The sequence below is a fragment of the Globicephala melas genome, chromosome 6, assembly GCF_963455315.2.
Source record: "Globicephala melas chromosome 6, mGloMel1.2, whole genome shotgun sequence".
Taxonomy (NCBI): domain Eukaryota; kingdom Metazoa; phylum Chordata; class Mammalia; order Artiodactyla; family Delphinidae; genus Globicephala; species Globicephala melas.
The window spans coordinates 14,409,936-14,422,929 of NC_083319.1; the positions used below are offsets into that span (position 1 = coordinate 14,409,936).

Here is a 12,994-nt window from a genome sequence, read left to right on the forward strand (position 1 = left end):
CACTGGGAAGGTTGGATTGGCGTGATGGCTTGAAGGGCTTGATGGCTGCTGGACCTGTGGATGAGGGAAGAGGCCGCAGAGGTCCCCCCGACCCAGGTCCTGAGCGTGAGCAACCGTGGGATGGGAGGGCAGTTTGCCGAGTTTGTGGGAAAAGGGGAGAAAGAGGAGATGTTTTGGGGTGGAGGAGGTGGGAAGATGAGCTTTCAGTTGGGACGCATTGGGTTGAGGGATTGCAGGCACCAAGAGGAGAGTCCAGGAGATGCTGGGCCTGTGGAGTGAGGCCTGAATTAAAGGAGATGCAGGTTCATTCCTTCCCCAGCTGCTGAGCCTAGCCTCGGGCTGGGTGCCAGGAATGCAGAGGTGAACACTGTCTTCCTTATATGGAGCTCCCATGTGGGGGAGGAAACACGCGTTAAAAACAGAAAGTCACAAGTCACGATTGGTGCTGGAGGTAAGTTCCGGGTCTGGGCTGTGACAAAAGCCAGGGAGTGATCAGCTCTGCCTGGGTGTGGGGCAGGGAGAGCTTAGGAGAGGAGAGCTCTGGGCTTGGGGTGAGGCACCCTCAAAGGTGGGACGCATGGCACAGTTTAGAGCAGCCTCGGTCCCTGTTAGCATACGCTGGAGAAGCTTGGTTGCCCATCGTTTTGGCAGACGGAGCCCTTTTGGGGAAGGGTTAATGCTTGCTGCGTACTGACTGTGGTCCGGGCAGTGGGGTCTCCGTGGACGTGGGTGATCAGGTCGGGGCCTCCCTAAGGCTGCCTGCTCCTGGGGTCTCCTACCGGTCCGGCTGGGGAGGCACCGAAACGTGATGTGTCAGTCCTGCAAGTGCACCCGTCTCTCAGGGATAGAGGTTCCTCAGGCACGCTCCCGGCAGCCAGCTCTGGGTTTCTGCCCGCTCGCTTGGGTGTGGCCCTCTGTGGTGGAACTCTTCTGGGCCTAGGATCAGTGTGTTCCGCCCCTGAAGGCAGACCTGCCCAGGAAGCTAAATTGAGGTCAGAGGTGTGAGTGAATTGGATGGAGCAGGGGCCCTTCGTCACGCCCTGGTGAGCTGGATCCAGGTCTGCCGCGTGACTGACCATCACCGCTGAGCAGGGCCCTCACCAGGACGGACACTGCCCGTGTCCTGGCCTCCCGCCACCCTTTTCAAAGGTACATGCTTTAGCTCCTTGATTTCCTTCAACTGGACCTTACAGCTAGTCTGTATCTCTAAGACAGTCAGCCTTGAGGAGCCCTGCAGGTCAGTATAGCCAACAGACATATTTTATTTGACCCAAACAGTACTTTGAAAAGATGGAATTCGTTGCCGATGTTAAAAAAAAAACAAACACCTAATTTCACGTGAAAGTCTAGATTTCCAGCTTCTCTTGAAAACCCGGAAGGCGTGGCAGGACTGGGCCAGGGTTTTGCTGGACTGAGGCTGCTCTCTTAGGCGGGCTGGGGCACTAGGCTGGCTACAGTCCCCACAGGCCTTCCCTGCTCATTTCCATCCCTGTCTAGAACTTGCTTTAAGGTCACTAAAGCAAATCAATTTTATCGAGGTATAAGTTGCACGCAGCACGACACATCCATTTTAAGTGTATAGTTTGGCGACTTTTTACCTCTCCAGTTGACTGTGTGATGATTTCAAAGGTGAACCCCTAGAGGGCAGTCTTACTCCTCCGAGTTTTGCGGGGCACCGCGCTGGTGCTGCCCGGTTCCCTCTGTACCCAATTATTTTAGTCCTTTTGGGGCGCCATAACAAAATACCACAGATTGGGTAGCTTACAAACAATAGAAGCTTATTTCTTACAGTTCTGGAGGCCGAAAGTCCGAGATCAGGGCGCCAGCGTGGTTGGGCGACGGCCCTCTTCCGGGTCGCAGACTTCTTATTGTGTCCCCACCTTGTGGAAGGGGTGGGGGATCTTTCTGGAGTTCCATTTGTGCTGCCATTCATGCGAGTTCCACCCTCAAGATCTTATCTCCTCCCGAATGCCCCACCTCCTAATCCTGTCACCTTTGGGGGTTAGGATTTCAGTATAGGAATTTTGGGTGGACACAAATTTTCAGATACTCAAATACGCATTGCTAGGCGCTTTAACTGCTTTTAGCTGACTCCTCACCTTCGCCTTGGGGGCTCGGGAAGCTCTCTCAGACTTCCAGGCCTTTGCTCTTTCTACCCTACTGAGTTGCTTTCTAGGCTTAGCTGGAGAGACTCTTCTGAGAGTCCTTTGACAAAATGCTAATAGCTCAGTGTTTTAAAAAAAAATAATTATAGCCATATAGCCACTGTTATTTGTTGAGTTCTGCCATGTGCCTGGAGTTGTGCAGCATTTTAAATAGCTTATCTCCATTCCACAGAAGCAAGTTATGGCCACTTTATAGCCGAGGCAGTGCAGGCTCAGAGAGGTTAAATGACTTGGCCGTGGTCAGGGGTAATTCGGTGGCCCGGAGAAGGGTGTGCTCAGCTCTTCCTGAGGAGGGCCTCTGGGGTCTTGAGGGGATGTAACGCCTCACTGGCGGTGTCGGGATGAATGGGTGTTTATCAGGTGGATGCAGGAGCAGAGGTGTGAAGGGCATTCTGGGTAGAGGGAGTGGTGTGCGCAGGGCAGCCCAGCTCCTGGACAGGCTTGGGAGGGAGGCCCTGAGAGCCAATGAAGAGGGTGTCCGTTTCCTGTGAGAGGTGCGACGGACGCCGTCAGCAGCACCTCTGATCTACTAGGCCCTAAAAGACAGGGCCGTGATCGCCTTGCTGAGGAGTTTGGCCTTTATTTTGGAAGCCAGTCTGTTTTAGACTTTGCCCTGGGAAGCCTTGGCGAGACGCTCTCTGGTTTTCACGCTCACTGGAACCATTCTGCTTTACTGGTCATGTTTGTTGAGTCTCACTGACAGATTCCTTAGGGAGAGATTTCTTGCCCCTCCCCACCCCCCGCCCCCCAAATTCATAATCCACTGCTGTCGATGGTGGGGGCCAATGAGAGTCTTTGAGCGGGAGTGTGACTTGACCAGACCGTAGTCTGGCAGCTCAGAGGATGGATTGGCCAGGGCCGGGCTGGAGGCGAATGCTGGCCCCAAATCTCCCACCTGCAAAATGTGGTTCCATTTATGTTCGATCGTTGGACGCGTCTGCTTTGAAGATGTCTGGCCCTGTTACCTACCTCCTCCTGCTACACTGAGCTAAGAGAACAGCTTAGAATTAATATTTAAATTCTGTTCTCTTTCAGACTGATTGAGGAGTTGAAGCTGTCTTTGAAGAGCAAAGAAGCTTTAATTCAGTGCCTGAAAGAGGAGAAGTCTCGGATGGCATCTCCAGATGAAAACGTGTCACCTGGAGAGCTCCGAGGACTTCCTGCTGCTCCGAGGGGAGATGAGGAGAGAGGGACCGAGGTGAGGTGACGGGACATGGCGGGGGACTTTAATTAGCAGACCTGATCCCCCTGTGGGAAGTGGATGCACATTCAGTCCCCAGGGTTCGCACACAGTGGCCTTCAAAATACTAGCTCCCTGTTGTCTGCTGAGGAATTACCAGAAAGCTCCTTTGTCAGGGGCCCTGGCATTTCTTTTATCCTTCCAGTCTCGTGTTCATGTAGAGTCGGTTGAAAAAAAACAGTCCAGGGACTTCCCTGGTGGTCCAGTGGTAAAGAATCCGCCTTCCAATGCAGGGGGATACGGGTTTGATCCCTGGTCAGGGAACTAAGATCCCACATGCCTTGGGGCAAATAAACCCGCAACTACTGAGCTTGCGCGCCTCAACTAGAGAGCCCGCGTGCCACAAACTAGGGAGCCCACACGCCCTGGAGCCTATGTGCCACAACTTGAGAAGAGAAAAACCCGCACGCCACAACTAGAGAGAAGCCCGTGCGCCACAACGAAAAGCCTGCATGCCACAACTAAGACCCTATGCAGCCACGCAGCCAAAAAAAAGAAAACAAAACCTTTAAAACAAACAAAATAGTCCACACCTGCACGCCTCTGTTTTCCTATGGGTTAATTTGTCGATGCCCGGGGACTTTATTTGCACCCACTGGGTTTGGTTTGTCTCTGTGGTTAGAGGCAGACTTGAGGCCACCTTCGGTTGGAAACTTCAGAAGCAGCGGGGAAGGGAAATAACTTGTATCGGGCCTGGCAGTACTCGAAGGGTGTCAGCGTGCACCTCAATTAATCCTGGCACCTTGCAAGGCAGAGATCACGGTCCCCTCGTCGGGTAGAGAAACACGCTCAGACGCGTCGTGATATTTTCCCAGGCTCCAAGTGGTGGGTCGCTGGTAGAGACCCCAAAGCCCTCCTGGACCCCTGCCCCCCCTCCCCCAGGCCACCTCCATGCCCAGCTGTTTTGAAGTGGGTGGGCAGGCCTGGAGGTGCAGGCAGGCCTGGTAGCGGCTTTCTGGTCCTGGTTGGACCCAGGGTGGCTGCCGTGTGTGGTCCCTAAACGCCAGGGGACGTCTCAGCGCTCATGGACTGTCTCAGTCGCTTTGTGGAGCAGGGTCTCCTTTGTCCCGACCACAGCAGCGAACCCTCCGGCCTCCCCGGCTGGTTGTTGGCTGTGATTAGCCCACGTCTGCTCCTCCTTCCGGCCCTTCTCGCCCCGCGGGCGCTGTGCTTCAGTGGCTTTTGCGCCGTCCCGTAGCTCTTTGGTTCACGCTCCATGGGGCTGGTGGTCAGCCCGTGCGGGTTGTTTGTCTTTACATTTTCTTAACTCGGGTGCATTTCCGGGGAGACAGAAGGAGTGGATGATTGTTTTCATGAGCTCCTCAGCAGTGGGGTGGGGAATGGAAAGTAAATGCAGTGCTCATTCTAACCGTTCTGGGGAAGCTGCTGGATTGTGGATCCCTTCCGAGCACCAATGAATGTCTTTTCTTAGGCTGCACAAATGGTGGAGGAGAAGGAGAGAAATCGCTTTGAAGAGAGGATCCAGGTATGTTGACACAATTTTTACAAACGTATTGAGGATTTATCCCTGCCTCTTGCTTTCTTCTGAGTGCAACAGATAATCCTGTGTGACAGTAGCTGTCACTCGTTGAGTCAAGCTCTAGGTGTGTCAGAGAGGAGGGTTTCGTAGCCTTCACGATAACTCTGGAGTAGGCGTTCCCATTTTGCAGATGTAACACATGGGGCTCAGAGAGGGGAGGCTCCGTCCCCAGGGTCACAGAGTTGGAAGAGGTGTAGCAAGGATTCAGACCTGCCAGGCCAATCGCAGAGCCACTGCTGCAGGGTCCCCTAGTCACAGCGGCCGCCATTTGTGTAGCGCCTGCCAGCGTAGAAAGTGCTTTCACGTCCATTATCTCATTTGATTCTCACAACAGCCCGGGAGGGAGGCAGCGGTGAATATCTTTAGAAATGAACTCAAGACTATAAATGTATATATTCGTTCTCCATCAAACCAAATTCTCTGCTGGCTTTTGTAGCATTAAGGAGTGAAATTAATGATCTGTCATTTCCCCCAAATAACCTGCTACGGTTTCAAAGGCTCTGCTGTGACTGTATTCAGATTCCAGAAGGCATTGGAGTCCTTTCCACGGGAGTAGCTGTCATCGTCTTAACTGATCTGATCCCCTTCCTACACCCAGCCCTGTTGCCGCGAGTGGTAAAGCAGTAACTTGGAGCTGATGCCACGATTCTCAGCTCTGCTTGGAAACATTAATCACAGGTTGACAGGAATGATAGAATAACTGCGTTTGAGTGTGCTCTTAAAGTTATATTTACAGTGCATTTTGGTTAAAATGCATCAACTTAGTGAATCTTTTTCTAATCTAATTTAGGCACTTCAGAAGGACTTGAGAGAGAAGGAAAGAGAAATTGCTACGGAAAAGAAAAATAGTTTAAAGAGGGATAAAGCCATTCAGGGTCTAACCATGGCACTAAAGTCGAAGGAAAAAGAGGTATGTCTGATACCCCTGAAGTGAGACTTTTCTTTATTAGCTTCTGTGACAGGCCTGTCTTACCCTGAATTTTTAGCTTTAGGTAAAAAGTTTATAAGAGAGGGAGGGAGGGAGACACAAGAGGGAAGACATATGGGAACATATGTATATGTATAACTGATTCACTTTGTTATAAAGCGGAAACTAACACACCATTGTAAAGCAATTATACCCCAATAAAGATGTTAAAAAAATAAATAAATGAAACTCAAAAAAAAAAGTTTATAAGAGAGCTGAGATGAGTATAGAAAGTGGGGAAAGGGTCCTGTAGTCAATTAGAAGTTCTTTTGTAGAGTAATTCAGTGCTGTCCAGCATGATTATAATGCGAGTTATGTATGTAATTTAAAATTTTCTAGTAGCCACATTAAAAGAAGTAAAAAGAAACAAGTGAAATTAACTTTAAAATACATACATGCCAGATGTCAACATGTAATCAATAAAAGAAAAATAGCAATGAGGTATTTAACATTTTTAAACTCTGACTTTTGTCACCGTATTGGACAGCGTGGGTCTAATCTTTTGAAAGACAACAGGAAATTGAGATAAAGGAGTTTTGGGAGGCAAGGCCATGACTGCGACATCTCACCTGGGTGGTCTGCAGGCTCCTCAGATCCGGCACTTTCTCAACAGACCCATCACCTCCATCGCCGCCCCCATCTCACCATCCTATTCCATTTTCTCTGCTCTTGCCTGCGTTGGTGGCACTACTGTATCCCTAGCCGTGCCAGCCAGAAGTCGCCCTTGCCTTCCGCTTGTTGCCTTTGGGATCCAAGGTGGTGGCTCATGGTTCTTTGCGGTTCTCCTGTCACGAGTATAGCCATCAGTTATGTCTCAGTAACTCCTCGGCACAGATACAGAGAAGAAAACACAGCTCTGCTTGCCAGTCTAGTGGGGAAAAAAGACAGCATGAAGGTGTTGTGATTGAGGGAAGTGCAGGGGGCTGTGGAAGCAGAGGGAAGGGGGCCTGGTCCAGGTTAGGGTGTGGATGCGGGGAGTGGGGAGCGCTTCTTCCTGGAGGAGGTGTCTGAGCTGAATCTTAAAGGAGGACCAGGAATTAGCTGGGAAGGGAGGCGGAGACTGGGAGGCCATTTCGCGCAGAGGGGAGAATGCTGGTCAGAGCCTTACGTTAGGAAAGAGCCCCTTGTGTGTTTGTGGAAACAGAACAGTTTGAGGTTCTCAGAGCATCAAGCGCAGAGCTGAAGTGAGGCGAGAGAAGAAGCTGGAGGGGTTGCAAGGGGCAGCGGAGGTGGTGGAACTCAGAGGGTAGCAAGGCCACTGAAGGCTCCGAGCGGAGGGGTGTGGTCACGTTTGCGTCCGAGAGCAGCCTGTGGCTGTACTGGGAAAGGGGACGGCGGAAGGGCGAGAACGGAGGCAGGGAGGCCAGTAGCTGAGGTGAGAGCCCCCTAATTCAGAAAGGCTGAATTAGAGCAGCGGTCACAGTAAGTGGGAGTGGAGGGGTGGGGCGTATTCAAGAAATACAACTGGAAATAATTAAAAATTAGAAGTGAATTTGGGGAACTTTGATGATTAGACGTAGGACTTGGGAGAAGGAGCAGTCAAGGGTGACTTCTGGCTGCGTGACTGGGGATATGGTGTGCCACCACCTCCCTTAAAAGCATAGACAATGGAGGATCATGGTGAGGTGGGGGCGGCGATGGAGGTGATGAGCCTGTTCAGAAGGTACCGACTTTGAGAAGCCCATGGACCATTCAGGTGAGAAGTCCAGGAGGCAGATGGATCCGCGAGTCTAAAGCTTGGAGAAGGCCCAGGCCTAGAGGTACAGGTCTGGGAGTCAGTCGTACACAGATACGAGTGAAAATTCTGAGAGTTGATCTACTTATCCAAGGATAGCATGGGGTGGGAAAGGAGGCTGAGCATCGGGCCGCAGGGGACAGCAAATTTCAGGAACAGGGAGAGGAATGCACAAAGGGGGCAGGAGGAGTGGCTGCAGGAGTGGGACGCCGACCAGGAAACGGGGGCTGAGGAAGCCGAGGAGGTAGGAGTTTGAGTACCACCAGTGTCAGCCGCAGCGGAGGTTTGGTTCATAATCACGGTCAGTGTGATTTGTCTCGGGTGTTGGGAGTTCAGGGCCCAGTGGTCGTCGGAGACCCTCTGCTGTGCAGGGCACCGGTGGTAGGGCAGTTCTGGCTGCTGGCAGAGTTCAGGGTGTGGCCAGGGGAGTTCCTCGCTGACTCTGGGCCAGAGGAGAAGGTCACTGGAGGGTGAGGCGTTCTGGGAAGAGCCAGGCTCGGTGGTTGGGTGGGTCATCTCTGTGGACAATAATAGTAACTCTTAGCGTGAGCCGGGCATTACTTGAGTGCCCGTACCTGTTAACATTGTTCAAGGCTCACAGTGCTGTGGTTGGGTGAGTGGTCGTATCTTCGTTCTATAGTTGAGGGAATTAAGTCTCAAAGAGATGAAGCGCCTGGCCTGAAGTCATCCAGCTAGTAGACAGGCAAACTGGAAATCCCGCTTTTCTGACTACAGAGCCCTCGGTTACAAGCCCTTCCCAGTCCAGCAGGAAAAGCTTCTGGGCTGAGCACAGAGAGGAGAGCCCAGTGCATACTTGGCTGCTCTTCCTTGTTTTTACCCAGATTGAAGAACTTAACTCTGAAATTGAAGAGCTCAATGCCGCCTTTGCTAAAGCCCAAGAGGCCCCCCAGAAAGCACAGACCCAGACATTCCAGGTAAGTGTTGGCTTTGTTTGAAGTGGCTCTCTCCATGATCCTTCCTCCTGGGGATGTCAGGACTTTGCAGCTGAAAGGAACCAAGGGAGCTCTGAGTGGTCTTTTTTAAAATTAATTAATTTATATTTGGCTGCATTGGGTCTTCGTTGCTGTGCGCGGGCTCTCTCTAGTTGCGGTGAGCGGGGGCTACTCTTCGTTGCGGTGCGCGGGCTTCTCATTGCAGTGGCTTCTCTTGTTGCAGAGCACTGGCGCGAGGCGCGCGAGCTTCAGTAGTTGTGCACGCAGGCTCAGTAGTTGTGGCGCACGGGTTTAGTTGCTCCGAGGCATGTGGGATCTTTCTGGACCAGGGCTCGAACCCGTGTCCCCTGAATCGGCAGGCGGATTCTTAACCACTGCGCCACCAGGGAAGTCCTCTGAGTGGTCTTTAGTAGAAGAGTTCACTCAGTCTAATTAAAAGAGCGTCTTCTGCAGCTTTGGGTGCTTCTCCAGCCCCTTCCTCAATATGACAGTGAAGATGGTGACCACTACGCCCACAGTTAGGAGTGCTGAGCTTAGGCTGTGCCAGGAGTAGACCGTGCGAGATGTGTGGATTATCTCATTTAATCTTCACCACCCTGTGGGGAAGGTAATTTTCACCCCCCTTGTATTTGAGGGCTTTGTGAAGTTCAGTGAGGGTATACAGCATATTCACGGTCACACAGCTTTGCAAATGACAGGACCAGGGTCTAAATGTGGTAATTGCTGCTAATAAAAGCTGCCATTTATTGAACATGTACTATGTGTCAAGCCCTGTGCCAGGTGTTCTCCGTGGATTAGCTCAATAAATCTGTACAGCAGCGCCACGAAGTAGGCACTGTTCATATCCTTGTTTACTGCTGAGGAAATCCAGGTTCAGAGATTCAAGTAGCTTGCTCAGGGTCACAGAAGCGGTAAGCGAAAGAGCTAGGATTTGACCCCTGAATCAGTCTCGCTCCCAAGCCTGTGCTTTTCCCTTCACCCCCTACGTCTCCTCACCTGGCTTGCCTGCTCCCTGCCAGCTTTCTGTTCCAGGCTTTGGTTATTTGACCCGCCTTTTGTTTTCCCTCCAGCGTTGCACAGCAAGGGCTCCTGCGGGTCATCCCCTCAATCTTCCCTCTTTCTTGCTAATTTTAGTTCAGTGGGTTTTTTTGGTGTTTTTTTTTTTTTTTTTTTTTTTTTTTGCGGTACGTGGGCCTCTCACTGTTGTGACCTCTCCCGTTGCGGAGCACAGGCTCCAGACGCGCAGGCTCAGCGTCCGTGGCTCACAGGCCCAGCCGCTCTGCGGCATGTGGGATCTTCGTGGACCGGGGCACGAACCTGTGTCCCCTGCATCGGCAGGCAGACTCTCAACCACTGCGCCACCAGGGAAGCCCAAGTTCAGTGTTTTGAATTAACATTTTCTTCCCATGTTTCTAGTTTCCCTCTACAGTGTATACCTGTTACTAATAACTAATGAATCAGTAATGCTCCATCATGGGATTAAGCCCATACTGCCTTAAAGCTCCACCCTCCCACTTCTTCCTCCCATGTTGTTTTTGGTTATAAAGTAGAAGTTAGTAGTTAAATCTAATTTAAGACTGTTTGGTTCTTCAGATTCATATCCTATGCCTTATCTTTTCAGAGCTTTGGTTCACAGTAAGAGTAATTGAAGTAATTTGATTTAAGTCCGGGTGCACTAGAAGCAGAGACAAATCTCTGTCTTTGGACTTGCAGACTTGCCTTCCCCACCATTTTGACAGTGGTTGATGAAATGGAGCTGAGATTACACTTTACACTGAGTTTTTTTCCCTTGCTTAGAAAATAACAAGCCTTAAAAGCTGAATTCTTAGCAAAACCAATTCCTTGAGAAGAAAAAGTGTATGTTGGCAATTGGTAAGCAGAGACCAGACATCCTTACGTCTTGTGATATTTTACTTGTTGGGCCTTGAAGGAAGGAAAAGAGTCTTACACGTTTACGTGTTACCCAGACTTATTACATCCATTGATTAATTTCATAACCCTCAGTCCTCGTCTAAAAGTGATCTTTGAGGTCTTGTAGTTTACAGTGTTGGCCGGGTTTCTCATCTTGCAAGGTATGGAGATCAGACACTGTTGAAATTCCTCAGGTTCTGCATGGCACGTTGGCTGTTCAGAGAGCACTCATTTAATCCTTACCCATGGAGGCAGAGTGCTCACCCGTTTGACAGGTTGCCAGTACTTGAACTCAAAGTCTGACTCCAAAGTCTCTGCTCCTTCCATTTTTCTGATTATGTGTGTGAGTCAATACACACCAGACCCTTATATCGGCTAATTCACTGCGAGGTGTGTATAGTTTGAATGTTGCACAGACATTTGCAAATGCATTGTCTTTCACATTTTGGGCCCTTTTTGGGATGTCAAATGATTTGAACTAATTGCAGCATGAGTATAAGAGCTAAAGCTCACAGGGGTGGCATCAAGCGTGACAGTGACAAGTGGTATTCAGACTCTTGGAGCAGTTGCCACAGTGCAGAGAGGTAGATTCTCATCACAGGTGTGACTCTGTGAAGGTTGCAGTGTGGCCTGGCTGTGCTACCTCTGAAGCCATTTAAACAATGTATTTTCAAATTGGAAGTAGCGGTTATGTCTCCTCCCCTCCCTGCTCGGCTTTATAAAAGTAAAATTGCACGTTGCAGGAAACTCATAGAATATTTACAATGGTGGAAAGAGGTTGATAAATGTCACCAGTAAACTCACGTCTAAAGATGTTCACTGTTAGCACCTTGACTCTTTTCAAAGCGTATTTGTACATATATACATTATCACCTTTGAAAAATTAAATAGCATTATAATATGTATTTTGTTATGTAATCTCTTCTGTTTTCATTTAACATTTTTTCCCTGGCAGTATATGTAGATCTAACCAATCTTTAAAAAAATATATTTTGAGATAATTGTAGATTGACATGCAGTAGACTTCTGTATACTCTTTACCTGGTTCTCCCAAAGTTAGCATCTTATGTGACGTAGGACAGTGTCACAACCAGGATATTGGTGCAATCTGTTGGCCTTACTCAGATTTCAGCAGTTTGACATGCAGTCATGTGTGTGTGTGTGTGTGTGTGTTGTGTGCTTTTTATACAGTCTTTTTAAACAGCTGCATATAGTCCATTATATGTATGTATCATATTATTTTTACCCTGAAGAACCTGGGGTGGGACACGAATTTGAATCCTAACTCTGCTTCACTAACTTGTATCATCTTGGGCAAGATATTTGCGCTCTCCCAGCCTGCTTGCGCATTGTAAAATCTGGGTGGTCACATTTACGTCACATAATCCTTACAAGGATTAAATAAGAACAAGTATCTGGGCACAGGTGGTAACTCAGTAAATGTTAGCTCATCCTTAAGTTGGGTGATGTAGTTCTGGCATGACAATGTAGTAGTTTTTACTTTGGTCTATTTTCAGCTTCTCAGTTAATGGTGTTATACACGTAGCTTTTAGTTTGAGGAAACTCTCCATATTATCTCTTGCTTGGGAATGAAAGATACTGGAGTAAGTGATGGAAAAGGGAACCTAGATTTACTTATCCTGCACCTGCTGAAACGGGACTTTATGTGTCAGATTTTACCTTCACAACAACCCTGTGAACTAGAGATCGTTCTCACGCATGAGGAAACAGAACTTCAGAGAAGTTAACTTCTCCCAAGTCACACAGCTAGAACTGGTCTCTGAACTCTGGGCCTTCTGACTCTTTCTTTATTGAACTCATCATGTTTCTGTACTGTGGGGAAGAACAATTTGTTTCATATTATTTGGGCTTTAGTTTCTTTTTTAGGGGGGTGGGTAGGGGGTGCTTTAGTTTCTGACCATGTCTAACTGGGTCAGGTATTTGCCACCTGATTTATAAGCACCTGACTGGTGTTATAGAATCTGAAAGTCAGGGTGTCTTGCAGGAAAAGGTAAAAAAAATTCTCCAAAGAAGTTTTCCAGAGGGCCATCTCAGGGAAAATTAACATGGAAAGTATTTTTATGAAGTGAATCGAATGTATGAATTTGAATTCTTCGAGCTCAGATTTTTCAAGAGGCTTTGTTATCGTTATTTACATGATAATCCCACAGAACTTTGATCGCTTGATAATATCTATTATTTTACTAGCAACCAGTGCTATCCTTTGTTTAACAAGCTCCTAACTGGTGTTCTCCCCTTGAATTCAGTCTGCTTGTTTTAATTTTTTGTAGTTTATTGGTGTTAACTGGAATCTGCCCAGGAATGGGCAAGACAGAATAGTGCTCTGGGAAGAACACAGGCTCTGCAGTCGTTTGAGTCCCGGATTTAATCACTTACGGTCTGATGACAGGCTAGTCATTTAACAGTTTTGAGCCTCAGTTACTTAAATAGGGATAATAATGTGTACTTTGTAGGGTCCTGTG

At 48.9% G+C, this 12,994-nt stretch overlaps 1 protein-coding gene across 3 annotated transcripts in view; it reads left to right on the forward strand.

Moving 5' to 3' along the window:
* CDK5RAP2 (CDK5 regulatory subunit associated protein 2) overlaps positions 1 to 12,994 on the forward strand; it is a 181,933-nt gene that overhangs the window by 45,852 nt on the left and 123,087 nt on the right. For all 3 annotated transcript variants that reach the window (XM_030858863.3, XM_060300553.1, XM_060300554.2), the window contains exons 8-11: positions 3,201 to 3,363; positions 4,838 to 4,891; positions 5,736 to 5,855; positions 8,490 to 8,582. In XM_030858863.3, the coding sequence (XP_030714723.2) occupies positions 3,201 to 3,363; positions 4,838 to 4,891; positions 5,736 to 5,855; positions 8,490 to 8,582 (430 nt within the window). The remainder of the gene's footprint in view (positions 1 to 3,200; positions 3,364 to 4,837; positions 4,892 to 5,735; positions 5,856 to 8,489; positions 8,583 to 12,994) is intronic.